The 26,150-nt window shown below is 45.0% G+C and overlaps 1 protein-coding gene across 1 annotated transcript in view; it reads left to right on the forward strand.

Annotated features, from left to right (window-relative positions):
* TRRAP (transformation/transcription domain associated protein) overlaps positions 1 to 26,150 on the forward strand; it is a 138,656-nt gene that overhangs the window by 81,531 nt on the left and 30,975 nt on the right. Inside the window, exons 54-64 of the mRNA XM_054993020.1 lie at positions 541 to 678; positions 1,376 to 1,488; positions 3,473 to 3,608; positions 7,209 to 7,400; positions 14,195 to 14,390; positions 15,523 to 15,788; positions 16,993 to 17,093; positions 20,743 to 20,944; positions 21,121 to 21,285; positions 22,917 to 23,007; positions 24,727 to 24,926. Of these exons, the coding sequence (XP_054848995.1) occupies positions 541 to 678; positions 1,376 to 1,488; positions 3,473 to 3,608; positions 7,209 to 7,400; positions 14,195 to 14,390; positions 15,523 to 15,788; positions 16,993 to 17,093; positions 20,743 to 20,944; positions 21,121 to 21,285; positions 22,917 to 23,007; positions 24,727 to 24,926 (1,800 nt within the window). The remainder of the gene's footprint in view (positions 1 to 540; positions 679 to 1,375; positions 1,489 to 3,472; positions 3,609 to 7,208; positions 7,401 to 14,194; positions 14,391 to 15,522; positions 15,789 to 16,992; positions 17,094 to 20,742; positions 20,945 to 21,120; positions 21,286 to 22,916; positions 23,008 to 24,726; positions 24,927 to 26,150) is intronic.

The following is a 26,150-nucleotide window of genomic DNA, read 5'->3' on the forward strand; positions in this document are numbered from 1 at the left end:
TCTCAACGCCCAGGGAAAGGAAGCATTGCAACAACATGCAGGGCGCATGAATGTCTCATGGGGGACGAGCATCTTATTGTTTCTCAGTCTTGGTGATTAACACCTTGTTAGCAACTAGATTTAAATGCAAATCTTTGAGGACAGCTGCCACAAAGTGGCCAACCCAAAGGGTGTTTGTGGCACAAAGGAGGGATCGTTGTGATGTGTGGACGCTGGCATTCCACTGCAGGGTCTGGATTCTTGCCCACCAGGTCTCTCCTGGGAGGTTCTCCCATAAAGCTACTCACCAACCTAGAGATAAAACACTTCAAACCCAGTAGAGTCAGAGTTTCTTTGTTATATTGATCATGGGGCCTCCTGTGCTGGTAGGTCCCTGTCCCATTTTAAAACCTGGGCCCCACCAGTGGAACTGTCCCTTGGGCCGGCCTGGCAGTTCTGTCTTCCAGCTTCCAGCATCTGGGCTTGATTGCCTCAGGAACCTGCTTCACAATGTGCTGAACGTAAAGAAGGAACTCTGTTTCTTTTCCTCCCTCCCCTAAGGAAATCCTCGATTCTCTTGCGGAGCTGTACTCTTTGTTACAAGAGGAGGACATGTGGGCTGGGCTGTGGCAAAAGCGTTGTAAATTTCCTGAGACGGCCACCGCAATCGCTTACGAACAGCACGGATTCTTTGAGCAGGTAGCGTGTTAGATTTTTCACTTGGTATCCGTGGGGTTTTGCTCACCAAACGGTGGTTCTTAATCGAAGCAAATAAAACTGAAGAGTAAGGACTGTGCGCAACCTTGACAACATGCGTCTTCCAGGCAGAGTTCTGTTCTGACAGGGCATCACCAAACTTAATGGACTTTCCCTCCAGCTTAGGCGCTCAGGAGGGGCCCACAGGGATTGCATGTGCAGTGTTTTTGTAATGTTTTAAGTAGCTTTTATAGCTAAGGCCCCTTTTATACAGACTGCAGTAACGTTTAAACACTGACCAGTGAAGTGTAAAGTGTCAGGATCTTGGAGTAAATGGGATTTAAATTTGGAGCATGTTTTCCAAACCTGCCCCTTCCAAATGGGTACCACCCACCCTTTCCCCCAGGCCCAAAAGCCCAATCCAGCTGCCGGACCTGTGCCCGTATAGCACCGGTCAGCTTGCCATCAGTTATGTGGGAAGGAGGGAAAAGTTGAGTGCTGATGATTCCTGAACAGATAATTTGTGCTCATGAATGGATCTTGAACGTTGAGGCCCCGATTCCCAGTTCTGGCTTTTCAGCTCAGACAGCACGTGTACCACATCTGTTTGATCCTAGTGCTTTTTATTAGGTTGGGGCTCTTGTGTTTTTGGATTTGGTGAGAAGGGGAAAAAAACTCCCAAATGTCTGTTTTCTTTAAGGCACAAGAAATGTATGAAAAGGCAATGGATAAAGCAAAGAAAGAACACGAAAGGAGCAATGCCTCCCCTGCTATTTTCCCTGAGTATCAGCTCTGGGAAGACCACTGGATTCGGTAAGTAAATTTAAATTGGTCCACCAGTATGTAAATGTTGACAGGTTATGGGGAAAAATATGAGTACTCATGTCTTAAATGCTAGGCTTAACTTTTGCAATTCACGAATTATCAAGGAGTCACTATTAGAGATGGGCATGATCCGCATTACAATCCAGAAAAACCCACGATAATGGCGATCGCGTGATCGTGACTCAGCGGATCGTGATCGGCCACGGCCAACGATCCAGCGATCAGGAGGGGGCTGGATCGGGGCTGGATTGTGCTTGGATCGGGAAGCCCGAAACTCAGGCACCAGTAATCTATTCCCGGGGCAACGGAGCCAGGGGAATGCCTGAGCTGTGTTTCCCCTCCTTCTGTCGCCCTGGAAACCCAAATGGAAGCCCAGCTTTCCTTGATCAGCAGGGCTTCCTTCCAACCACGGAGCAGCAAAGCAGTCACCAGTTGGGAGAAGACAGCCAGGGGAGGGAGGGGGAAGGGGGTGTTCTGTATGGGCACTCCAATCTCATCCCTGCAAACCCTGATAGGCAGCTCTGATGGCCAAACACAGATGGCCAAACACAAACACAGATGCCGCCGGCATCACCCACCATTCTTTTCTCGCCAGCGCGCTCCTTTTTGGCCTGGCGGGCGGGCACATGGGGGGTGCCGCCGGCGAGCGGCCAGACCCCCTGCCCCCTGAGGGGAGGCGGCTCGTCGCCGTCTCCCTGTGCCCGCCAGGCCCGGTGGCCACCACCAACACCCGCCTTCCCACATAGCTGGGAATAGCAGTGCGCCCCGCTTTGGCCTCCACGATCCACGGATCGGGAACGGGAGATGATCGGTGTGGATCGTTTAGTTGGGATTGTCACCGGCGCCGACCCATGATCAGCTGGATCAGCAATTTTTTGGGGATCGTGCCCATCTCTAGTCACTATTGTCTGGGTTGACTGGCAGCAGCTCTCTGGGATCTCAGGATCTTTCATATCACCTACTACCAGGGCTTTTTTTCAGCAGGAATGCAGTGGAACGGAGTTCCGGAACTTCTCAAAAATGGTCACATGGCCGGTGGCCCCGCCCCCTGATTTCCAGACAGAGGGGAGTTTAGATTGCCCTCCATGCCTCCGAGCAGCACAGAGGGCAATCTCAACTCCCCTCTATCTGGAGATCAGGGGGCGGGGCCACCGGCCATGTGACCATTTTCACTGAGGGCAATTTAAACTTTAAAAAACTCGCCCCTTGTTCCAGCTAACCCAAAGTGACATCATCGTGCGGTCTTGAGTTCAACCACTGAGTTCCACCACCTCTTTTCCCAGAAAAAAAGCCCTGCCTACTACCTGATCCTTTTAAATGTAGGGGCTCTGCCAGTGAGCCACAGTTTTGAACTGTCCACTGAGAAGCCTCGGTTCTTTTTCTGTAGAAGAAAAGCTAGGCTGTCCAAGGCTGAACTTGCACACACTCCCTACATCCTCTGTTGAGCTAGTATAATAATAATAACAACAATAATTGCACTTAGGTTCTACTCTGGACAGATTAGTGCTCCAGAGTGGTGAACAAGGTCAGTGTTATTATTATCCCCTCAATACAGCTGGGGAGCTGGGGCTGAGAGGAGTGGCTTACCCAAGGTCACCTACTGAGCTCATGACTGATTTGCAACCCAACCATTTAATCACTGTGCTACAGCAGCTCTTCCTCCAAGGGCGGGATTGCAGGTCCCAGGTCTTCAGCAAACACTGAAACATACAATACAGAAAACTTAAGAAGTAGGAACTTTTGAAATGACGGCCAAGAAATGCCCACCTTGTGTGTTCTTTTGAACGGGAAGGTGAGATTTAAAGAAAGCAAGAATACAAAATTGAGGGGGGAGGGAGACAACTGTCTCGTTACACCTCTTTGAAAACATTTTGTTGTTGGCACCAACTTTTCTGGGTTTGTAAGAAATATTTAAAATCCTTTTGTAAGAAACGAAGCTAATTGACCTTTTATTCCCAACCCCATTCAAAAGGTGTTCCAAGGAACTGAATCAATGGGAAGCTCTGACAGAGTATGGACAGTCCAAGGGCCACATCAATCCCTACCTTGTTCTGGAATGCGCGTGGCGGGTCTCGAACTGGACGGCTGTGAAGGAGGCCCTGGTACAGGTGGGTTTTCCGTCACTGCCTTTGCAATGCAGGATCCTACTGTTTTGTGGATTGGACAAGATGCAGCTGTTGCTGCAACGATTTGGGGACAACTGAAACCGTCTCTTTGAGGCACTGGTTTGTGATAAGAGAGCACAGGACAGCCGGCTGTTCCGGCAAGTGGCATGGATTCTTTGTATGAGGGATTCTTGAAATTTTGTCAAAGTCATTTCCTCAAGCTTAAAAAAAACAACAACCAAAAGGCTGATGGAGCATCTGCAAGCATAACACAGTCAAGTGGTTCTTCTCCTGTCAGTTTTGCTCTTGCCTCCGTGTCTGGGGAGCTTTGCTAGCAGATGGGAGGGAAGGAAGCGAAAAGTGCTCTTGGGTATACCACGGGACCTTAGGAATCATCAGTCAACAGCTGAAGAGAGCCAGGCAGCCCTAGACTAGCGAAAACGAACCAACAATGAAGAGTTACAGAATAGCCTCCTTTTGAAGAGCTAAACATGCCTGGCTCATCTGCATCAGAGTCAAGTGAAAGGACAAACATGTATTTAACCAAGCATGTAAACCGGGCTTATATTGAGTTAGACTGTAGGCCTAGCAATATATTGTCTACTCTGATTGGCAGTGGATCCCCAGAGTCTAGGGCAAAGATCTTCCGCATGACTTACTTCCTGATCCTTTAAAGATGCCAGGAATTGAACCTGGGACCTTCTGCACCAAAAGCAGTGGCTCTGCCTCTGAGCCAGAGTCCGTCCTTGTGCAAAACAAGCCCACGAAGCTGCCTTGTGCTGAGTCAGACCCTTTGTCTATCAAGGCCAGTCTTGTCTGCTCTAACTGGCAGCGGCCCTCCAGGGTCTCCGGTACTTGATCCTTTTACCTGGAGACGCCAAGGATTCAACCCGAGACAGTGTTTGTGCGAAGCAGGTGTTCTGCCACTGAGCCACAGCTCCCAGTACACAGGATGCTGCCCTCTGCTCGTTGACTTTCTCTTGCATCGTTTCTCACAAAAGCATTGTTAAAAATTTTTAAAATTCTGATTTCGGCCAGCCGAAGCTACCAGGTGTAGCCTAGTGGGATGGGACCCCTCTTGGGTAGTGAGAGGGCTCTTCATCTTTCTAAGGGTGAGAAGAGTTTTTTGAAAGGGTTGCCTGAAAGAAATCAGGGTCTCCAGCACAGTCCCAAAGAACGGAGTTAATGTCTTGATGCCTTTGATGTCAAATGATTTATTACAGAGGGTCAGTCAATGTGATCAATGGTTGGGACATTCAGGGAACAATGCAGTAGGGTATGCAAATGCAGACTTTTGAATACAAGCAGAAATCCAATATAGAGCTGAAACACTGTTGAAAGAAAGGATAACTAATTCAACATATCGAACGGCACAGAAATTGCCCAGTAGGAACATGCTTACAGCAACGGACAGTGTACGGTAGTATAATCTGTAATCCCTATATTTTTTACCAATGCTTCTCTTTGCACCATTTCTTTACAGCCCTCCTACCAGTGTCAAAAAGCCCTCCTGAATAATTCAGTTTTGCTCAGCTTGCGGAAAGCCAGAAGAGCGGGAGTATAGCTTGCTACATTAGTGTAGAATACACGCAACCTTTGGGAATTCCTCCCCACCAGTTATGCTACTGAGCATATACGGTTGTGGGGGAAATATTATACACGTACATACGCATGACTCAGAACCAGAGCCCTGGGTTAGGACCTGTATGACCATCAACTCAGACGCCCGTTGCGGCACTCTCCCCTGAAAAGTTGTCCTCTAATATTCGCTTGAAGCTTGCAAGGAAGCAGTCCCTTTAGTACCTGTGCAGCTATTTTTATAATAAGTACATTTCGGTGCCGGAGTTGGGTTTCTTTCTTTCTACAGCAGTGCAGTAACAAATAAATTGGAAGGTAGAGCTGAACTCTTGAGTTGCAGCCCACTGAATTGATTGGGTCTGACAGCTTCCCCTTGTGAAGGCTTGCGGGCTGAGTCAACACGGCAGCCACCAGCAACTGCGGGCCTGCTGGAGCGAGATGGAGTGAAAGATTCTCAGTAACGAGGCCTTTGCTAATAAACGAAAGAGAGACTCCCAAAACTGCAAATTGAGCTGCTGCGATTTGAGTCAGATCTCTGTGTATAAATCCCGCCCCCCCCCCCCCCCAGAAAACGGGGTGTTTTTTTCCAAAAATGGAAGGATGTGGAGATGTAATTACCTCTCTGCTTTGGAAATGTCTCTGCTTCCTGTCTACTTTTCAGTGGAGGGCCGTATGATGCCAGCGTAATTTTAATGTGATTCCAAACAGCTTCTGTAAAGCGTAGCACTCTGTGCAGCTTTCCCAAAGCCGTTTTCTTAACTCCATAGAGATCAAGGAATCCTAGAGGGCCGTATATATAGGACATGGGGCACGTTTTTGTATTTATTCACACAGCCGTTACGTTCAGTGGTCCTATGAATAATAGGATAAAAGGAAATTAGGTGTGCACAGGAAATTAGGTGTGCCTTGGCATTTTATTGGCCCCAAGCATAAAAGCAACATTTATAAAATTGACATGGGCTGGCAGATATCCTGGGTAATGGGCACTCCCTTCACCTCTGGCTTAATCCTTTGGCTGTGTTCAGGGTAAGTGCCAGTCTGAAGAAAAAAAGCCAGTGGGAAGTGGTCTGTGGTAAGACGCTCTCAGCCAGCAATCACATGAGATTTTGTCAGCATTCTGAGATGTGGCCTTTGGGCCGTTTGCCCTCCTGCGACCCATTCCAAAAGGTTGAGATCTGCAACTTGAGTTTTTGGAATTACAGGCCTCTATTTCCATTTGTCTGATCTTGACGTTCAGTATATTTGGGTGACCTTCCTCAGATGCTGTTGTCTGTGAAATATGAAGAGGTTGTTGCTCAAGCAGAATGCATTATCCGGTGCCGTTCCTTGATTTTTATCAGTTCTAAATAGGGTTGCTAGTTTAGGGGTTGGGAAATTCCCAGAGATTTTGAGGGTGGGGGCTTAGGGAGGAGAGAGACCTCAGCAGGGTATAATGCCATGGAGTCCACCTTCTAAAGCAGCCATTTGCTCCAGGGGAACTGACCTTTGTAATGTAGAGATCATTTATAAATTTAGAATATCTACAAGATGCACCTGGAGGTTGGCAACCCCAGTTCTAAAAGTGGCTGATTCTGCACACATTGGATAATGCACTTTCAATGCACTTTATCAATTGTTTGAGATGGATTTTTTGTTCCGCACACAAAAAAATCTGTTCCAAATGATCTATAAAGAGGATTGGAAGTGCATTATCCAACGTGTGCAGAATCAGCCAGTGATCCCACCCATTTCTATATGCAACAATGTGAAAGGGGAAGGAAAGGAGAATAATCAAGCTCCTTGTTTCTGCCTTTGGAAAAAAAAACTAGCTTAAGACCTTCAGAAATCCATGATTGGATCTCCCAACATAAGCTACAGGGAAGCCTCCCCCATTCGATTATAGTTTATTTTTTAAATATTAAATCAACATCTTCATGGCGTGGATTTGGGACTCTATGTATGTGTGTAAAAAGGGTGTTGGTTCGGCCAGTGTAATGACCAAGGAGTTTGCATGTAAATTAACTCTCTTGCTGTTTTGTCCCCCAGGTGGAGCTGAGCTGCCCCAAGGAGATGATGTGGAAGGTCAACATGTACCGGGGCTATCTGGCTATCTGCCATCCGGAAGAGCAGCAGCTGAATTACATTGAACGCCTGGTGGAAATGGCCAGCGGCTTGGCCATTCGAGAGTGGCGGAGGCTCCCTTATGTGGTTTCTCATGTTCACACACCACTTCTTCAGGTGAGGTAGTGAGGGTTCCAGGTCTCCCCGTAAGGCACACTCTTGTCTCTTAATCACCGTATGAAGTGGGACAGTGGAAAGTGGAGGGCAGGGGTGTCCCCAGGGCTTTTTTTCTGGGAAAATAGGTGGTGGAACTCAGTGGGTTGCCCTCGGAGAAAATGGTCACATGGCTGGTGGCCCCGCCCCCTGATCTCCAGGCAGAGGGGAGTTTAGATTGCCTTCCACGCCAGTGGCGCGGAGAGCAATCTAAACTCCCCTCTGTCTGGAGATCAGGGGGTGGGGCCACCAGCCATGTGACCATTTTCAAGAGGTTCTGGAACTCCGTTCCACTGCGTTCCAGCTGAAAAAAAGCCCTGGGTGTCCCCAACCTTGTTGAGGCTGTGGGGAGTTTTCATAATTTTGGCAAAGGGTAGTGGGCACTGCCTTGAGATGGTGGGACCAATCCCAAAATGACTGCTGTGGAGTTTCTAAAACAAGCATGCGCTTGTAGCAAGGGTGGCTGTTTCAGAGTGGGTGTTCCCTGCAGACCCATAGTCTTCTACTCCAGTGGAGTGGAGGAAAGCCAGAATTCGCTCTTTGCTTTGGGGAAAGAGCATGCAGACACTTAGGAACTCATTTGCAGGCACCATGCTGCCCGTGGGGGTGCCTTGCTGGGGATCACAGGTGCAGAGAATATTTTAGTAGGTTGAAGAAAGGTTCCCCCCTTCGCTGTAGTGCTTCTGAGAAATATTTTGTTTTGCTTACTTTAAACATTTTTTAAAAAACAGTGTCTGTATAGAAGTTACAGTTGTAGGCCTAAAGCCAAGACATCTTGCAGAAAGGGCAAGGTAGAAAGGAAGAAGTACTTTGACGGCATTATTTCCATGGAGATTTAGCAATACGTTGTGTGAAGTTAAGAAACGGGGTGCGTGTGTGTGTTGATGAGCCACGATTGCTAGATGCCTGGGAGGGGGGATTAATTTCAAAATGGGGAAATGCCTGCTGTGTTCACCTGGCACAATGACATCCATGGCCAGAATATGCTTTTACACTGCTTTGAGTAACCTCAGCTTCCTCGAATGAATAAACTGTTCCTTACCAAAAAGTCAGATTTTTTTAAATCAGCGGAGGCCTGTAAATGACCCCAGTTTGCAAACACATTTTTGAAATTCTGGTGGGACCCCTGCCTTTCTCTGTGGCTTGGAGAATGGTGGGGGGAGCCTCTCCAACCGTGCACTGATGCTTGGAAAGGAACCAGAGACTAGCAAAGTTTTATGCTGATGTTTTTTATTCTTTTTCAACGGTAAGGTCTGGGAGATATTTGCACTCTCTTTGACGCTTGGGGGGGGGGGGAGATGGGTGAAGTCTCCTAAGCATGAAGTGGCTTGGAAAGCAAGAAAATACCTTTCGGAGTCTTTCCTTGGCATATCAGGACAGGAATGGGCCATTCCTGCCATCTTTCAGCTGGGAAGACAAGCACGGGTTGATGCCTGTGGGGATGCTCTACCCGAAAGGGCCTCGAGCATGCTTCCGGGGGTTCAACCATGTTGCAATGAAGATGTTACCTCTGCCCCCATTAGCAGGGTCATTGGTAACCACAAAATCTGACTGGTTACCCGGGCCAGGGGCAAAGGCATGCCTCTCTGCTTGTCGCACTGAAGCAAAGTTCATTGCTTCTCCCAGGGCTTTCCTTCTCTGCGAAAAGCTGTGCTCCTGTTTCTTCGTGCCATTTGAGCATACAGAGACATGGTAGGATCCGGATATTATTGTCATGTGATGTGGGTGCAACGACACCACTATTTTTTCAAGCGTGGCTGCTGTAGCACAGTAGTTAAGTGGTTCAGCTGCAAATCAATACTCTACTGGTTCAAATCCCACTACTGCCATGAGCTCAACAGGTGGTCTTGAGTAAGCCACTCCTCTCAGCCCCAGCTCCCCAGCTGGATTGTGGTGATAATATCATCATCATCATCATTATCATCATCAACATTATTATTATTTCGATTTATAAACGGCCCATCCTCAGGGGCTCTGGGCGGTGAACAATAGTTAAAATAATTAATAAGAAAACAATAATTCTAAAATCAATATACAATAAGCAATAATAAAATAAATTAACCAAGTACATTAAACTGCAATGGTGGGGACCATTAACTTGTTCACCACTCTGGGTGGGGCACTAATCTGTCTAGAAGAGCAGTATATAAGCTCTGTTGTTGTTGTTAATATTGATATTAATAGCAGTATATTTAATATTATTATTAATATTAAAATATTTAATGTGTGAGTTTCACTCTCCTGTGACATTTCAGAGCACGAGGTCCATATCTAAAAATCTGTGAAATACGTCACATGGGGCAGAAAGTTCTCTTGCATCAGCCCCATAGATTTGGACAGGAGGTGCTCCAAGCTGTATCAGTGCTGTTGCGGAGCTTCCATTCATTTCAGTGGGGCTGCACTAGAGAATTGCTCGGAAGAGCATGCTCAGAGTTTGGGTGCAGGGGGAGAAAGATTTTCAGACGCTTTCTTCTGTGTGCTCCAACCGACAAAGATCTCAGAAGATAAAAAATACTATAAATTAGACTGACCTGAATTAGATAGAAACCGAGACTACATATGCATGTACCAGCTTCGCCTCTGTGGAATCTGCCTGCTCTTTGTTTCATGAGAGGGGAAGGAGTGGAAGAGTTAAGATAAAAAATAACCCGGAGTGTACTTTCTTTGAGCAGATAACGTTTGCAGAATGTTCTAAACCATTGAAATTTACTTACCTCGATAACTTAGAGCTCCAGGGAACTCGGTTGCTTTACCTAAGGCTGCCCCCGCTCCCCAGTTAGAAAGAACGAATATTGCTAAATCAAAACTCTCTAATGCTTCCACGTGCCTTGACGTAGCATATTTAAATCTTTGCACGCGTTCCCCGCTTGCAAAAAGAGGCAGTGAGTGACAAAGTTACAAACACAGCAATAGAACTACTCAGCAGTAATTACTTTTCCTACATCAGATAGTGGGTGATTAAATACCTGCTAGAAAATTAAATTTACATGATGAATGGGAGTAGGATGAAGGTTAAGCTATTGTGAGGGTTGATACTGTGGCGATTATTTTTGGGAGGGGGGGAATTATACTTTGCTTAATTTATTTTGTTTCCAGAGATTTGTCTGTAAGTACAGACTGATTTTTTTGGGTGAAAGACAGTTATCTTAGTTTTAGCTGATTAGTAGCTTAATGCAAGTGGTTATCTCTCAAGAAGATTTGCAAAACGGTTATGTCGGTTTTATTCTCTGCAGGCAATTTAAATTCCAGCAAAGTTTCACAGGTCCGTTTTGCAGATTTAACTAGCTACCTGCAGGAGTGTGTTCTTTTTTTTAGCACCCAAGGAAGAGCTGCTGCTTTCTGTTTGCTAGGTGAATATGAAAGGAGGCAATGTTTGCAGAACAACTGTTATGGAAAAGCAATTTGAAGTAAGCATGTAACGTGGCTTGGCTTGATCTGGAGGGCATGGGCTTTAATGGATCCAGTCTTTAAAGCAGACCTTCTATTCTGGGTCTGGTGTAGTGTTAGTGGCTAAGAGAGAGTGAGCTATAATCCATGAAGTGAGGAGTCTTGAATTCAAATCTTGATTTCACTTGTTAACCGTGGGCAAGCTGCATTCTTTCTCAAGCTCTGCAAGGTGGAGACGATAATCTTGGTCTAGCTGTCATGGGGGTTGTAGTGATCATAATAAGATAATTGTGAAGTGCTTTGAACACTGAATGTGATTCTGTAAAGGTTAGTTAATACAGTGCTAGGATCTTGTTAGCGGTCACAAAAATATATGTGTTGGGCGAATACAGAACAGTGTTTAATAGCTGCAAAGTAGCATCTTTGAAAATAGTTAGGATCCTGTTGGGAATTAAACCCCAGTTCCTCTCATGCCACTTGCTTTCGAGCATTTGTTGCGAAGATTGGCACAGCAAACACATTTTTGGTCCCCGAGTCCCCACCCAGTACAGCGGCATTCTGAAGAGCTGCTGCCAGTCTGAGTAGCCGATACTGCCCTTGATGCACCAAGGGTCGGATTCAGTATAAGGCAGCTCCATGTGTACGGTGTAAGGTTTCCTGCTTTTGAACATGAGGCAAACATACATGGCACTTGAGAATCCTTCCCTACCCCACCGGCATTCAGTCTTTGGAACTTACAATATATTTGAAATATTGGCGTTTTTCTCCTTAAAATGTCCTTTGAAACAAAGGCTTGGGGAAGAGCATTCAACCTGAAACTTACAGAGCAATCCTAAGCAGAGTTACTCCAGTCTAAGACCATTGATTTCAATGGGCTTAGACCGGAGTAACTCTGCTTAGGATTACACTGTTAGGCTATTAAAATCAAATCCGGAATCAGGTTTCCTTGGACTAGTTAAGCTGGACCACCACATAAGCGACTAGGATAGACTACTGGATCACAGATTGTCATGCCTGGGTGTTACCCAACATGTGATGGAAACAATGAGAAGTCAAGAGTTGACCCAGCTCACCAGAAGATGTCTTAGGGACTTCGATTACGAGACCATGATGATTTGAGCCCACAGAGTGTGTTCATCCTTCTCAGTTGGCATTCCGGCTTTTATGCTAGCGTGCCTGAATGCCCTTCCTTCAGCTGTTATGCTAGGAAGATTCAGTGGAATTCCATAGTCAGACAGACTCTGCAATTGTGGTAGCAATAAAATTGACTCTGTAGAACACGTTTTCTTAGACGGTCCTAAATTTTCAGAATTAAGAGCTGAATTGATCTCCCCATTATTCTATCAGAATTCTCTTTCTCCGGAAGCAAAATCATCTTGGCTACTCAGAGACAAACTATTCTGAAGCAGTAGAAAAGAGCAAGAGTCCAGTAGCATCTATAAGACTAACAAAATTTGTGGTACAGTAGGAGCTTTCGTGAGCCATAGCTCGCTTCTTCAGATATCTGAAGAAGCGAGCTGTGGCTCACAAATAGAGATGGGCATGAACCGGGGAAAAAAGAATCGTGTGTTTCGTGGTTCGTTGCATTTCACGAACCATGAACTTTCATGAACCTGCCCCGGTTCATGAACTGGTTCGTTTGGTTCGATAAAATGTCACGTCCAGGTCAGCAAATCATCACTTCTGGGTCAGCAGAAGGTCACTTCCGGTCCAGCAGAAGGCCACTTCTGGGTCAGCAGAAGGTCTGCAAGAAGTCCATCCCCTGTTGCCTAGGAAGCTGATAGATTGATGCCAGGCTGTCTGCAGTGACGAACCAAAAATTGAACCAAATTACCCAGCCTAAAGTTTGTGGCACAGAAATAGGCTCTGTTGAACTGCTGGTTCGTGAACCACGAACTGGGCCGGTTCGTCACAAACTTTGGTTTGTATTTCAGTTCATGCCCATCTCTACTCACAAAAGCTCATACCCTATCACAAATGTTGTTAGTGTTATAGGTGCTACTGGACTCTTGCTCTTTTCTGCTGTCGCAGATGGGCTAACACGGCTACCCATCTTGATCAAACTAGTCTCTGTGTGGCAACATTTTTGGCAACTGTTATTCAGTTATATGATAATTTTTAAGTTTCCTTTCCGTGGGACGAGGATCTGCTGTTTATGACTCAAGTTGTAAAAGCAATAAGAAGTAAAGTAAAAAAAGGAATAAAAGAAATGAGCATGGAGAGATAAACAGCAACCAACAGATCAGGGGAATCAGAGCTGATTGCTGATTGGTGCATGTGGCATGGATTCTATCACTCCTCTGGCAAAGTCAGAAGTCTTTCTCCAGCCCTATGGAGACTTCTGCCAACAGAAGAGCCAATTTAGTTTGCAGAAGGCTCCTTTGGTCAGAAGAAGTAACTGCAGCTTAAGGTTGGATCACCCATTTATTTATTTAGGTTATTTCTAGTCCACCTTTCTCACTGAATTCAAGGCGGATTACACAATGCAAGTCAATATGATCAGCAACTGGGAGAATCAGTAAACAGAACAATAGGGTAAGGACGTTATGTGGAAGGTGTAAAAATAATTGTATGCAAAATTCAGTTGAGTGATTTCTTACACCATTATGGTTTCACTTACAGGATTGGGATTGATTTTTAATGAGAACAACAAAAGAGATACTTTAATCAGTGGCTTGAATGCTAATGAAAAGAAACGAATTAACTGTTAATGCAAAACAATGAAAAGAACTTTCAGCGACGTTAGGCAAGGTTTCTATAACTGTGGATGATTCACTTCTCTTTGGTTTTATTCTGGAGCATCAGAGCTGGCCTATGTTTTTATAGAACATTAAAGCAGATATTAAGCAGAGTTCCGGCAACTGTTAAAAAAGACAAGTTAGCTTTTAAGGGAAATTGGTGGCATCAAATGACATCATCATGAAAGAGAAAGATATATTGCTGGCTATACAGTCTCTTTTGGCTTCACAAAATATTTGACTAGGGTGAAATAATAGGGGCATTTCAGCCTTTTTAAAAAAATTCTTAAATGTTTGTTTTAAACTTAAAAAAATATAGGGGCATTTCAACCCTGCCAAACTGGTTCTGGATAAGAAGAGCTTATGGCCCAGGCGATGGGGAGAAGATGGATCAATTGAACAAAAAAAGTCAGAAACTTTAAGTTTGCTGGATCCCAGCCCCCTGGGCTCTTACGACCAGGACAGACAATGAACTGCAATCAGTCCCCTTTAAAATAAATAAATGACAATGCATATTTGCGCGGTCCATGAACATTCTACATTTGACAAAAACCCTGTCTGATCATCTCTTTCTGCTGTACTGCGCTCCATCTGGATAGGCTTTCCTTTTTCTAAACTCCGCTCTATTCCTAGGCAGCACAACAAATCATTGAACTGCAAGAGGCAGCCCAAATAAATGCCGGGTTACAGCCAGCAAACCTCGGGCGGAACAACAGCCTGCATGACATGAAGACCGTCGTGAAGACCTGGCGGAACAGGCTGCCGATCGTGTCGGATGACTTGTCCCACTGGAGCAGCATTTTTATGTGGAGGCAGCATCATTACCAAGGTAAAAGGCAATGAGGTGGATCCAACCCTCCTCCAAGGAGTCTTCCTTCAACTAAAGTGGCTGTTCCTCCAATGAATGAGCTACTTAACATGGAGGGGAGTCCCTTTAGATTGGAGAAAGGCTTTAAACTTCGCTGCGTGGAGTGGGAGGATACGGGTAGGATTCACCCCAACCAAGCCACTTGGCCAAACGTGCTGTTTTCTAAAGGACCTTCTCCCCTGCTATTTTTCTCCCTTTTTCTAGTGGTAAAGCAGCATGGTAGTGGATCTGGGTTCAGAGCCCTGTTCTGCTATGGAAGGTCACCTGACAATGTTGGGCCAGCCACACCCACTTAGCCTAGCCTGTCTCACTGGCTGGTCATTGGACGGATGAAGTGTCTATTTCACTAGGGGGTCATTGAAGGGATAAAGTGGAGGCGGTTGTAGGGAGAAAGATTGGTTTAGGCCACTTTGGGTCCCTTTTGGGGAGAAAACTGAGTCATAAATAAATGTTCATTGTGGTCAAGATGATCATTTTCATTTCCAAAGTTTTGTGATTTTAACTGCAATTCCTTTTTCGAATGTTGAAATACAGTCGAAATCTAATGCAAATGTCAGCTTTCGTAAGAGGCTCAGAAAAACAGCCCCTCTCCAAAAAGACAAATAAGTGGGTACTAGAAGAAATCAAGCCTGAATTCTTCTTAGAAGCTAAAATGACAAAACTTTGGTTCTCGTACTTTGGTCACATCATGAGAAGACAAGATTCCCTGGAAAAGTCAATAACGCTAGGAAAAGTGGAAGGCAGTAGGAAAAGAGGAAGACCTAAAACGAGATGGCTGGACTCAAACAAAGAAGCCACGTCCTCCACTGTGCAGGATCTGCGCAAGTCTGTTAATGATAGGACGTTTAGGAAGGTCTTCCTAGGGTCGCCATAGGTCGGAGGCGACTTGACGGCACATAACACACATGCTCCTCCCCAAAAAAGCTGGTGCAAGTGGGTAGTTGGGATATGAACCCCTTGCCCCCTTTGATAGGATTTGTGCTCTCTGGTGATGAACATTTATGTATATTTAAGAAGCATATGTATATTCATGGTGTAGTGGTATTGTAACAAACGCCTCTCTCCCAGCCTTTTTTCTTCTTGTCTTTCCTAGCCATCGTAAGTGCGTATGAGAACAGCACTCAACATGACCCCAGTTCCAACAATGCCATGTTGGGCGTTCATGCTTCAGCGTCAGCAATCATCCAGTATGGGAAAATCGCACGGAAGCAGGGGCTGGTCAACGTGGCTCTGGACATTCTTAGCCGCATCCATACCATTCCAACGGTGCCGATCGTGGACTGCTTCCAGAAGATTCGGCAGCAAGTCAAATGCTATCTTCAGCTGGCTGGAGTGATGGGGAAAAATGAGTGCATGCAGGTATAGCAACAGAACTCGGCTTAACTATTAGCTGTGTAAGAGGTTAGAGCTAGAATTTGTTTTTAATTTAAAACTGCGTCTTATCCATCTGATAAGATGCCCCAGGCAGCTTACAGTGATAATGAAGTAGGAATAAAACAGTTAAAGCACTACTTTTAAAATGCATTAAAACACTACTTAAAATGTATTTAAAAACACTTAAATGCTTAAAATGTATTTTTTTTTATACCAGCACAAATAGAAGCATAGCCAGCCCAGGAGGGGCGAGGGAAAAAAGAATAATAATACTTACTTACAAGATTTATAGTGCCTTTCTACCCAAGAAAGGTAGTGGTTAAAACAAGGCATAACAAAAATACATCTTACAATTAAAACCAAAACTTAAAAAAAATGTAAAAACACTTGGAACAATACTTAAAACATAGGGTAGGAAGGAGGAATCAATGAGGGAACACCAGATTAAACAGAAAAGTCTTCACCCACTGGTGGAAGACAGCAGTAGAAGAGGACAGGTGAGTCTCTCTGGGGAAAGAGTTCCAGAGTTTTGGGGCCACAACCAAGAAGGCCCTGTCCTGGGTTACCACCTTCCTAATATTAGTAGGCAGGAGTACCTGAAGCAGGGCCTCGGAAGATGACTTTGGTGCTCGGGTAGGTTCACAAGGGAGTAGGCAAGCCTTCAGGTATGCTGATCCCAAACGATAAAAGGTTTTACAGGTGAACATAGGCACCTTGAATAGAGCCTGGAAACAAATCTGAACGAGTTTAGATGGGCCAGGAGTGTAATGATTATGATATGCTGCTGATAAAGACTTCAAACTGAGCTAGCCAGTGATAAGCCTGATCCAGCTCCCACGTAGACCCCAGTTCCACCCTCTTTCCCCTTGCAAGAGGATTTCTAACTGGCAGTCCGCAGAATCCCTTCCCCTTCTGGTTTTTGTGATCTGCTGCAGGGACAGAAGCCTCCCCCAGTGACCCAAGTTTTATAGCCCAGCCTCATGCCTGTTCACGAGGCACTGATGGGGCAAGGCAGGAGGTGGGGGCGCAGTCTGAGCCATCCGATGTGCGACCCTTAAGGGCCTGGAATACTATTATGGTGGGGAATGATCCCTAGAGAAGTTTTATGTTGGTCGTTCTAAACAATCACAGTAATTCCAGCTTTGATGTGTGTTCTATAATCCTGGCTTGTAAAAATTTGTTCCAACAGGGCCTTGAGGTTATTGAGTCGACAAACCTGAAGTATTTTACCAAGGAGATGACAGCAGAATTCTATGCACTGAAGGGGATGTTTTTGGCTCAGATTAACAAGTATGTATGGCAGGGGGTAAGATGAGCAGGCATATCGGGGGGAAAGGTGTCACGGGCATGCCTGGTGATGCAGATGCTAAATAAACAAAAAACCGCAAGGGAAATGTGTGCAAAGTTGACAGCCTTAGTGTGGACCGAAGTGATAAATCTCCTCACCTGTGCCCTATGCAGCAATTTGAGAAGAGTGATTGTTGCCACCTACTCCTTTGCCGAGCTTTCCAGGGGGAGCAGAATAAAGAAAAGATACCACTGGTATACGAATTGTGCCAGAGTGTGAAGGGGCTCTCCAAAGTCTACATGTGCATCAGAAAAAAGGATTGTTCTGCAAGTGGAGAGTGCCATTTTTTAATCGCCCCGACTTCTATTTTAAAACTCCCTGCAAGTAGAAAATTAGCAGAGTGGGGAAACATTCTAGCACAGATCACTCTGCTAAGCTACTTTTCTGCTTGCACGGTTTTTTAAAAAGTGTAGTATCTTTTAACCCCCCCCCCGTCCCCCTCTGAAGACATACTGTGTGTCCTCCTGTTAGGACACTACTGCCGCCTCCTGCTTGCATGTGAAGGTCCAACTTCAGAATCTGAATAAGCCAACAAACACTGGAATTAGTAAAGGGGTTCTTTTTTAGTATCTGATTTCAGCCCCCCTCCCCCTATTACAGCTGCAGGATACCCAGGAGAGTTTGTATGGGCAGAAGGAAATTCTTTGGCGTTAGAAGCCCAAGAGCAGCCCACCTCCTCTTAAATACTGTAGGTTATGTTAGTAGAGTGTGATATTTTATGACTCGGGGGAACGTGGCATAGGCTTAGGAAAAAATATGTACAAAATGAGCCAATGAATTCACATAAATCTGTCTACCTTAATAAAGGAAACAGGAGCAGATTTTTTAAAAAGGCAGGCTGACTAAACTAGCGTTTTTAAGTAGAGCATCTGGTGCAAGAAGTTCTGTATTTAGAATAATTCAGACCTGTCTGTGGCTTGCAAGCTTATGGCGGTAGAGCTTATGGGTTACGATTTACTGAAAAGCTACATGCAGCAAAATGCACTGTAAAGATACCATGTTAAAGCCTCACGTGGTGTTGTTGGGAAGTGTCAGAAATGTATATACTTCCTATCGAGAGTTCTCTTGGCTCCTTCATAGCTTACTGCCCTGATCCAAAGGCAATAGTATTTTTTTTTGTACTGATTGGGTACTCTCTTGAAAATTGGAACTTAAATGATGATCTTTCTATGCTCTCGGACCTCCAGAATCCTTCCCAATTGAACTGGAGGCAGAGATCCATCTTGTGTGCAGTCAGTGGAAAAGAAAGTGATTTCTGGCTACTCCTGTATGTAGTCCCTTCTAGAGATGGGCACGAACCACAAAAAAACCAAACCATGAGGTTCGTGGGTTTTCACGAACCATGAACTGGCACAAACTGGGGCAAGTTCACGAACCAGTTCGTGGAATCCCCCCACCACCACCTGCCAGCTGATAGTTTAAAGGGACCTGCCACTTGCAAGAAGGCTGTTTTCGGCCTCCGCCACCATGCGGGCCTGCAGGGGGGCGGAGAAGGCCGAAAACGGCCTTCCTGCCCCTCAGATGGCCGCCGCAGCCTCCTTCGCCACCCTGCGAGCTCACACAGTGGCGGAAGAGGCCAAAAATGGCCTTCCTGCCCCTTGGGGGAGGATGCTGCGGGCCCTCAGGGCGGCTGGGCAAGGTAAGTGTGGGGCTGGGGGGGTGGGGGTGGGGGCTGGGGTTTGGGCCATCTAAAGGGCCCTGCCACTTGCAGCAGGTCCTTTTAAACTAACAGCTCGCAGGCGGCGAGGGGAGGATCCCCCCCCCCGGCCGCCTGCCAGCTGATAGTTTAAAGGGACCTGCTGCTTGCAAGCAGCAGGAAAAGTTTATATAGCCATTTCCCTGGGGAAACGGCCATTTAAACTGTCCCTTTAATGTGAACCGAATGAACCTGTAGACCAGTTCGTGGAAGTTCATGGAAACGAGCTTCCACGAACCACTGGTTCGTGAACCACGAACCGGCCTGGTTTGTGCATTTTGGGGGGTCATAATTTGATTCGTGCCCGTCTCTAGTCCCTTCTGAGGCCAAATAAGTTGTCCATTGAAATGAACAACGTGTAACTTCACAATCTCTTACATCAGAAAGTGTCACTCTCCTTTCTGGAAGAGATCTACAGAGAATTTTAAATAGGGGAGAAGGATATAATTATTTTAATGACAGTGTGATACAGCCTGTTAGTGACCACAGCCAGGCTTTTGAAAGGTTTCTTAGCATGGGAAAGTGGGATAAATAATTTAGGACCAAATAAAGAAGGACTTTTGCAGGGAGACAGTGCTAGATACAAAGGTCTGAAAATGCAGCTTTGACCCTTTTTGTCTAGTGCTCAATGTGTACCCAGTAGACATGCTCCCTTTTTCATTTGATGAAATCATTTGCCAGGGTTTTGTTGATTGTAGGACCTTTTTTAGCTATCGCCACAACCAGGCCCAAAAGGTCACTTATGGAAGGTCGGCCTGGGTCCCTCTTTCATCTCGTTCAGCGAGCAAGGCAGTAGGCGTCAATCAACAGCATCGGTGATAGATAACAGGCAAGGCAAAGGAGAAAAGGAAATCCAGAAGACAAATTCTGTTTGCAGCAGAAAGCAGTAATAAGGCGGCTCATTCATCAGCCTTCTTCTTCCATAATAAGCTGCAGCACAGCACAGCCGAGAACACGGAAAGCTGTGAGCAAAAAACCCGAAGAGGCTGAGTAATATCCTGGCTAATTAGTTCTCTAATAAGCTATTGGACAGATAAGGTTATTTTCCATTTGCCATGTTTTCTTCCAGTCCCATCAGTTTATTGTTGTTGTTATTTATTTTTTATGCATTGCTGCAGGCTATAATTATAGATTGTGTGATCCAAACTTAAGTAAAACTTAAGAGCAGGCCACAAAATGCCTCCTGCTTCCCAGCCTTCTGTCCTAGGGTGTCGTGGCTGAAATGGATATCAGCGTCTCCAGCAAAAGGGGGATCAGGAAGGAATGGAGGAAAAATGAAATGTCGGCTTTGGACAAATGCTGAGGATTAGGAAATGTGGATCTGGCCAAGTTAATCCCTGAGTATGGGGGAGGCTTGTGACCCAGTGGGAGAGCATCTGCTTGGCGTACAGAAAGTCCTGGGTTCAGTCCCCTGGCATCCCCGGTTTAAAAAGGATTCGGTGATATGAAAGACCACCTCCTGAGCCCTGGAGTGCCACTGCCGATCTCAGTAGACAATATTGACCTTGATGGATTGATGGTTTGAGTTGAGATAAGCCGGGTTCATGGGTTCATGCATGTAACTGGGAAATATTCAGATTCACAGAATCACAAGGGGCCATACAGACCTAGCTCAACCCCCGGCCCAATGCAGGATGAGCCTAAAGCAATTGTGCCGTTGGATTCCATCATTTCCCCTGAAATACAGCAAAACCGCTTCTGACAAGTTTTGCCCTTGTGTTACAGATTCAGGGGGGAGGTTTGTTAGTTACTTTCTTAAGAATTGTTTTATCGTTTTTTTTCTGGTTCTGTGGCTCTGTTTTTGAACGGAGGCTCTTTCCATTGGTGGGTAAGTGTATTGTAATGCAGTGACTGTTCAGAACCGCCACATCATGTCAATCCCCCCCCCCCCCCAGGTCTGAAGAAGCCAACAAAGCATTCTCTGCAGCAGTGCAAATGCATGACGTTTTGGTGAAAGCCTGGGCGATGTGGGGGGATTACCTAGAAAACATCTTTGTGAAGGAGCGCCAGCTGCATCTAGGCGTCTCAGCAATCACCTGCTACTTGCACGCATGTCGCCATCAAAATGAGAGCAAGTCGCGGAAGTATTTAGCCAAGGTGAGTCCTCTGTGTTCCTCGGCCAGGTTCTCTGGAGAAAAAAAAATTCTAGCAAAGGGGGTTGTGCCTTCCCTTTAATTCGCTAAAGATTTCTCTGCCCACATGGAGCGCATTGAAATGCAGTTTACAAACTTTTTGCCTGTGCTGTGTCCCACTCTGAACTGCTTGCTTTTTAGGTTCTTTGGTTGCTAAGCTTTGACGACGACAAGAACACCTTGGCGGATGCAGTTGATAAGTACTGTATTGGTGTCCCGCCTATCCAGTGGCTGGCTTGGATTCCTCAGCTGCTAACCTGCCTGGTTGGGTCCGAGGGCAAGCTCCTTCTGAACCTTATCAGTCAGGTACGTCGCACGCTTTACAAAAAGGGAAACTTGAGGCAGGATACTTTTCAGTTTCTTGAAAATGCAGCACGGGGTTTTTTTTGTGTGTGCATGTTAGGTTTGGGGAATAGACTGAGCAAGAGCAAAGTGAGAAAGGAAACTATAGTTTAAGACTTAATTCAAGGATCATGCAAAATTGCTTAAGACAGGACACTGGCCTCGGTGCACATTCTCTCATAGATCAAGGTGTGTGCGTATACTCATATACCATCTCCACTTTCTGCACCAGGCTAAATACACAGCTCAAATACGAGAGGCCTAGATCCGGAGAAAGGAGCCCCGTGGCACAAAGTGGTAAGCTGCAGTACTGCAGCCCATGCTCTGCTCACGACCTAAGTTAGATCCTGGCGGAAGCCAGGTTCAGGTAGCCAGTTCAAGGTTGACTCAGCCTTCCATCCTTTCAAGGTCGGTAAAATGAGTACCCAGATTCCTGGGGGTAAAGTGTAGATGACTGGGGAAGGCAATCGCAAACCACCCCGTAACAAAAGTCTGCCAAGAAAACATTGTGATGCGACGTCCGCCATGGGTCAGTGATTACTCGGTGCTTGCACAGGGGACTACCTTTACCTTTTTAGATATGGAGAAGGTTCATCCCCCAAACTGAGTCAGTTTGCCATGTCTTGCCTGAGTTGTCTGATGAGACTACAGCAGGGGACCTGGCTTGATTTCCTTTTCCAGATTGGGGTCTGTGGTCTCCTCTGTCATGGCAGCATCAACATCGATTCAGTTTATGAGTGTAGCTGTATATAAATAAGCTAAACAAATACTTAAGTGTGGAAGAGACGGGGAAAAGTAGACTGTTAACTGAGATCGGATTGCTTTGACAGTCAGTGCTGTGCGTCTTGACACAGATCTTGAATGGTTCCTTTACAAATTCAATTTAATTTATTACTACAATTAAGTGGCTTTTGAGTTTTATTTCTACACCCCTTGGGGAGCAGGGATCATCCTTCCTTTCTGTCGTTTTTGGACATTGGTAAGGAAAATCTCCCATCATGGATTAACATCATAGCATCTGGTCAGATATATTGCTCTCTTCATTTAACAGACATTAAAACTTATAAATTTAAGGCAAAAATGGCACATTAATGTCTGTTCGGCTGGGTTTCCCCCCACCTTTCTGTAGGAGTCATGAAACCTCAGGTTGCTGAAAGTGATATCCCTTTACACTGAGTGGCTGTTTTCCCCCACTTTCGATGTAGCGATTGTGTGGAGTTTGGTTATATTCTGAGCTGCCTGGCTAGCAGGTAGCGCGAGGATCACTGGGAATTGTGGTCTCATTTGAAGACTAAGTGATCTCTTTTTTGGTTTCTCTCCCTTCTTTTATCTGCATAAGTAAGATATTTTGCATTTCTTGAGCTCTTGCATTATGCAGATGCTTTGCTTGCAGGGTAATACGATAGAGCCTTTGTTCGGTGTTCCTTCCAACGGCAAGGGCAATCCCCCCCCCCCCAGTTTAACTTGCTGTGTGTCATTGCTAGAGGATTTTTATACTTAAAGAGTGAATAGCCATCAATAATCTGGCAAATTTTGTTTGATCACAGTACTGTTCTAAAATCATTGAGTTTTACGTGTGTTTGATCACAAAACAGGTTGGCCGAGTCTACCCCCAAGCGGTGTACTTCCCAATCCGGACCCTCTATTTAACACTGAAGATAGAGCAGCGCGAACGCTACAAAAGCGGTGAGTGAGAAACATCGCAACGGAATGTGCTCAGTGGCCCATCACCAAGCTCCTGGACTGGTGGAGTTTGGTTCTTTTATCCTTTTTAAAAATACATATAAGATCTGCTTTGATAATTGGGGCAAACAGAGCTTAGTGGAGGCATAGCGTTTAAAAAAAGAAAAGAGAAATGTTTATGACACTCTTATTAATATTTCCATTGTGCTTTTCGGCAGCACTCACAACAGTATTCAAGCACTATTTTAATCTAAACAGTATTTTAAATAGAATGTGTTGTGTATGTCTGAGGATGTTGTGTCTTTTAGTTGGGGTTGTTTGGACCTCTTTAGCCTCTTGTTTTGGAAAATGGCTGGAGAGGGTGGAGTTTGGTTTTGGCAACTCGGCTGGGTTCCGAGACAACAAACTCAGTTATCTTTAAGGCCTTTTGAACCTCAATTCTTACCCCACCAAATCTAGCAGATTGCAGTTGCATTAAGGGTAATTGCAGGGAGAGATATAGATACAGATACAGATATAGATACAGATGATATAGCTATAGATATAGATGATATAGATATAGATATGGGGGTGTCTGGGACCTATACTAACCCCCAGTATTAATTCTTATATGTCCCTGAAGATCCCAAATACATTTTTTCCTTTAATGCAAAATTCCCGGGGATACAGATGTGAGGGAATAGCTTATTCCACTTGGTCTGAACTGCTGATCCAGTTATTTTATTGCTAAATGAGAGTTTCATCATGTGGGAGTAATTCTGATTACTCCATGGAGTAAATCTAATATGTTCTAATTAAGGTATGCAGTGTTTCATTTTCCCCTCCCATTCAGTTAATAAAACCCCCTAAATATGCACGTTTAAGGAACTGAAACACCACAGAAACTCTCATTGTAGGAGAGTACATGGGGTATTAAAATGTTACATAACTGACCCCCAAAGACAAACATATTCTTCCAGATGCACAGAAGGATATTAAAAAAAGCAAATGCTGGAAATGAAGGAATGATTGATGCCGCAGCATGTTATTAAATCGTGCACTTGCATGCCTTCACTGTTTTTTAAACTGATGTTGATATACTTGTATTCTTTGTCAATATGGCATAGGCAGTCTTTTGTGGAATTGACTCCCTTCCTTATGGTTAATATTGACAACGGGGCTCATTCACGTCATGGGGTTCTGTGAATGGAAAGACTGTGTTTAAGTTCAGTTTGGAAAAACACTTTGCCATTTCATGGCACACAAGTTTTTATGGTAAACATCAAGGAGTTTAAGAGGAAGTACAGCATCGTAAAAATAGTTACATTTTCCAGCATTGATCCAGAGGAGTTAGCCGTGTTAGTCTGTAGTAGCAAAACCGAAAAGAGTCCAGTAGCACGTTTAAGACTAACCAACTTTACTGTAGCATAAGCTTTCGAGAATCACAGTTCTCTTCATCAGATGCGTGATCACATCTGACGAAGAGAACTGTGATTCTTGAAAGCTTATGCTACGGTAAAGTTGGTTAGTCTTAAAGGTGCTACTGGACTCTTTTCGGTTTTCCAGCATTGGTGTCCTCGGAAGGTATTGTAATCGGTTCTGCTGATAACTTGCTGTTGATGTTGCAGATTGCTATTGTTTTGTAATTTTACAGTGAAATATCAACTTATTTTTAAGGCTGTGGAACACTTTTGTAGTTTGATTGATTTTTTTCCCTCGGTATTCCTCCCTCCATGGTTCAAGATTCTGGACAGCAACAGCCAAGTTCAGTAGGAAACCAGTCTCATTCCGCGTCGGATCCTGGGCCGATCAGAGCTACTGCCCCAATGTGGCGTTGCAGCCGGATCATGCACATGCAAAGAGAATTGCATCCAACTCTGCTTTCCTCTCTGGAGGGGATTGTCGATCAGATGGTGTGGTTCAGAGAAAACTGGCACGAGGAGGTATTTTTCGTCACAGTAACATTTCAAGCCCCTCTCCCCATTTTCCCTATTCTAGTTTTTCTCTTTCCAATATATCAAGGCTTTACCCTCATGTAAGTATAACCTAACCGGCACTGTGCAAAAGAGAAGTATGACCAAAGAGTACTCCACTGAGTTGAAGAAATACCACAAATTCAGCTTAATATTACGCATTTAACATCATAGCCACTTGCAGATATACAGTAAAAATAAATAAATAAAAGCAACCAAATCAATAGGAAAAATCCAAATAAACTGTCTGATAAGTCAGTAATTGAACAGTCCCAAATTCATTTACTCTTAGGCAGCCCCATTTTGTCATTAATCTCCCCTCTTTCATCAGAACATCGATCGATTATCTTTGGTGTGTTTTCCTGAATGAATATGCACCTGCAGGGGAACACTTTCTGCCTCAGTGTCTGCCCTTGAACCCCTGTTTATTTCAAAGGATTTGGGGGTGCGTTCTGTGGGTTTGCACACTCATTTCATATATGCGCCTTGGAACATGGCCCAGAGTCTCTGCACTGGCCAGGCCTCTTGGATACCGGTGCTGATCCATAGAGTGCCTAGTTGTACCCTAAATATGAACGTTGGAAAGAAGAGCAATAGTAAGCATTTACTAATGCTTGTCTACCATTACTAATGTTTGTCTACCATTAGTAATCTTCTAATTGATAAACCCTTCGTAAGCTACCAAGAAATTCCGGGAGTCCCTGGGATATAGTCCCTGGAAGCCATGGCAGTAGGGAGTTTGGATTTTCTGCTTCCTTAATTGCCATTTTTGAAATTTCAGGAGTTTCGCTGATGTGCAAATTTCTTTTGCACGTTTCAGATAAGAGACATGTTTCTTATTGAATGGGGAACACTACGAAGTTTCATTCATAACCCTTAAAATGTTCTTAATGGAAAAAAGGCTGTGGTTCAGTGGCAGAGCATCTGCTTGTCATGCAGAAGGGTCTCAAGTTCAATCTCTGGTATCTCCAGGGAAAAGCTTCAAGTATTATATGATGCAATCAGTCCTGCAGAGCCACTGCCAGTCAAAGGAAGCTGGACTGGTATTAATAGACCAGTCGTTTCAGGCAGCCAGCCATGTTGGTCTGCAGTAGAAGAAGACGAGTCTGTCTGTAGCAGTAGAAAAGAGCAAAGGTCCAGTAGCAACAGTCCAGCAGTCAGACTTAAGTCCATTGATTCGTTGTCTTTGGCTGA

The sequence above is a fragment of the Eublepharis macularius genome, chromosome 12, assembly GCF_028583425.1.
Source record: "Eublepharis macularius isolate TG4126 chromosome 12, MPM_Emac_v1.0, whole genome shotgun sequence".
Lineage (NCBI taxonomy): Eukaryota > Metazoa > Chordata > Lepidosauria > Squamata > Eublepharidae > Eublepharis > Eublepharis macularius.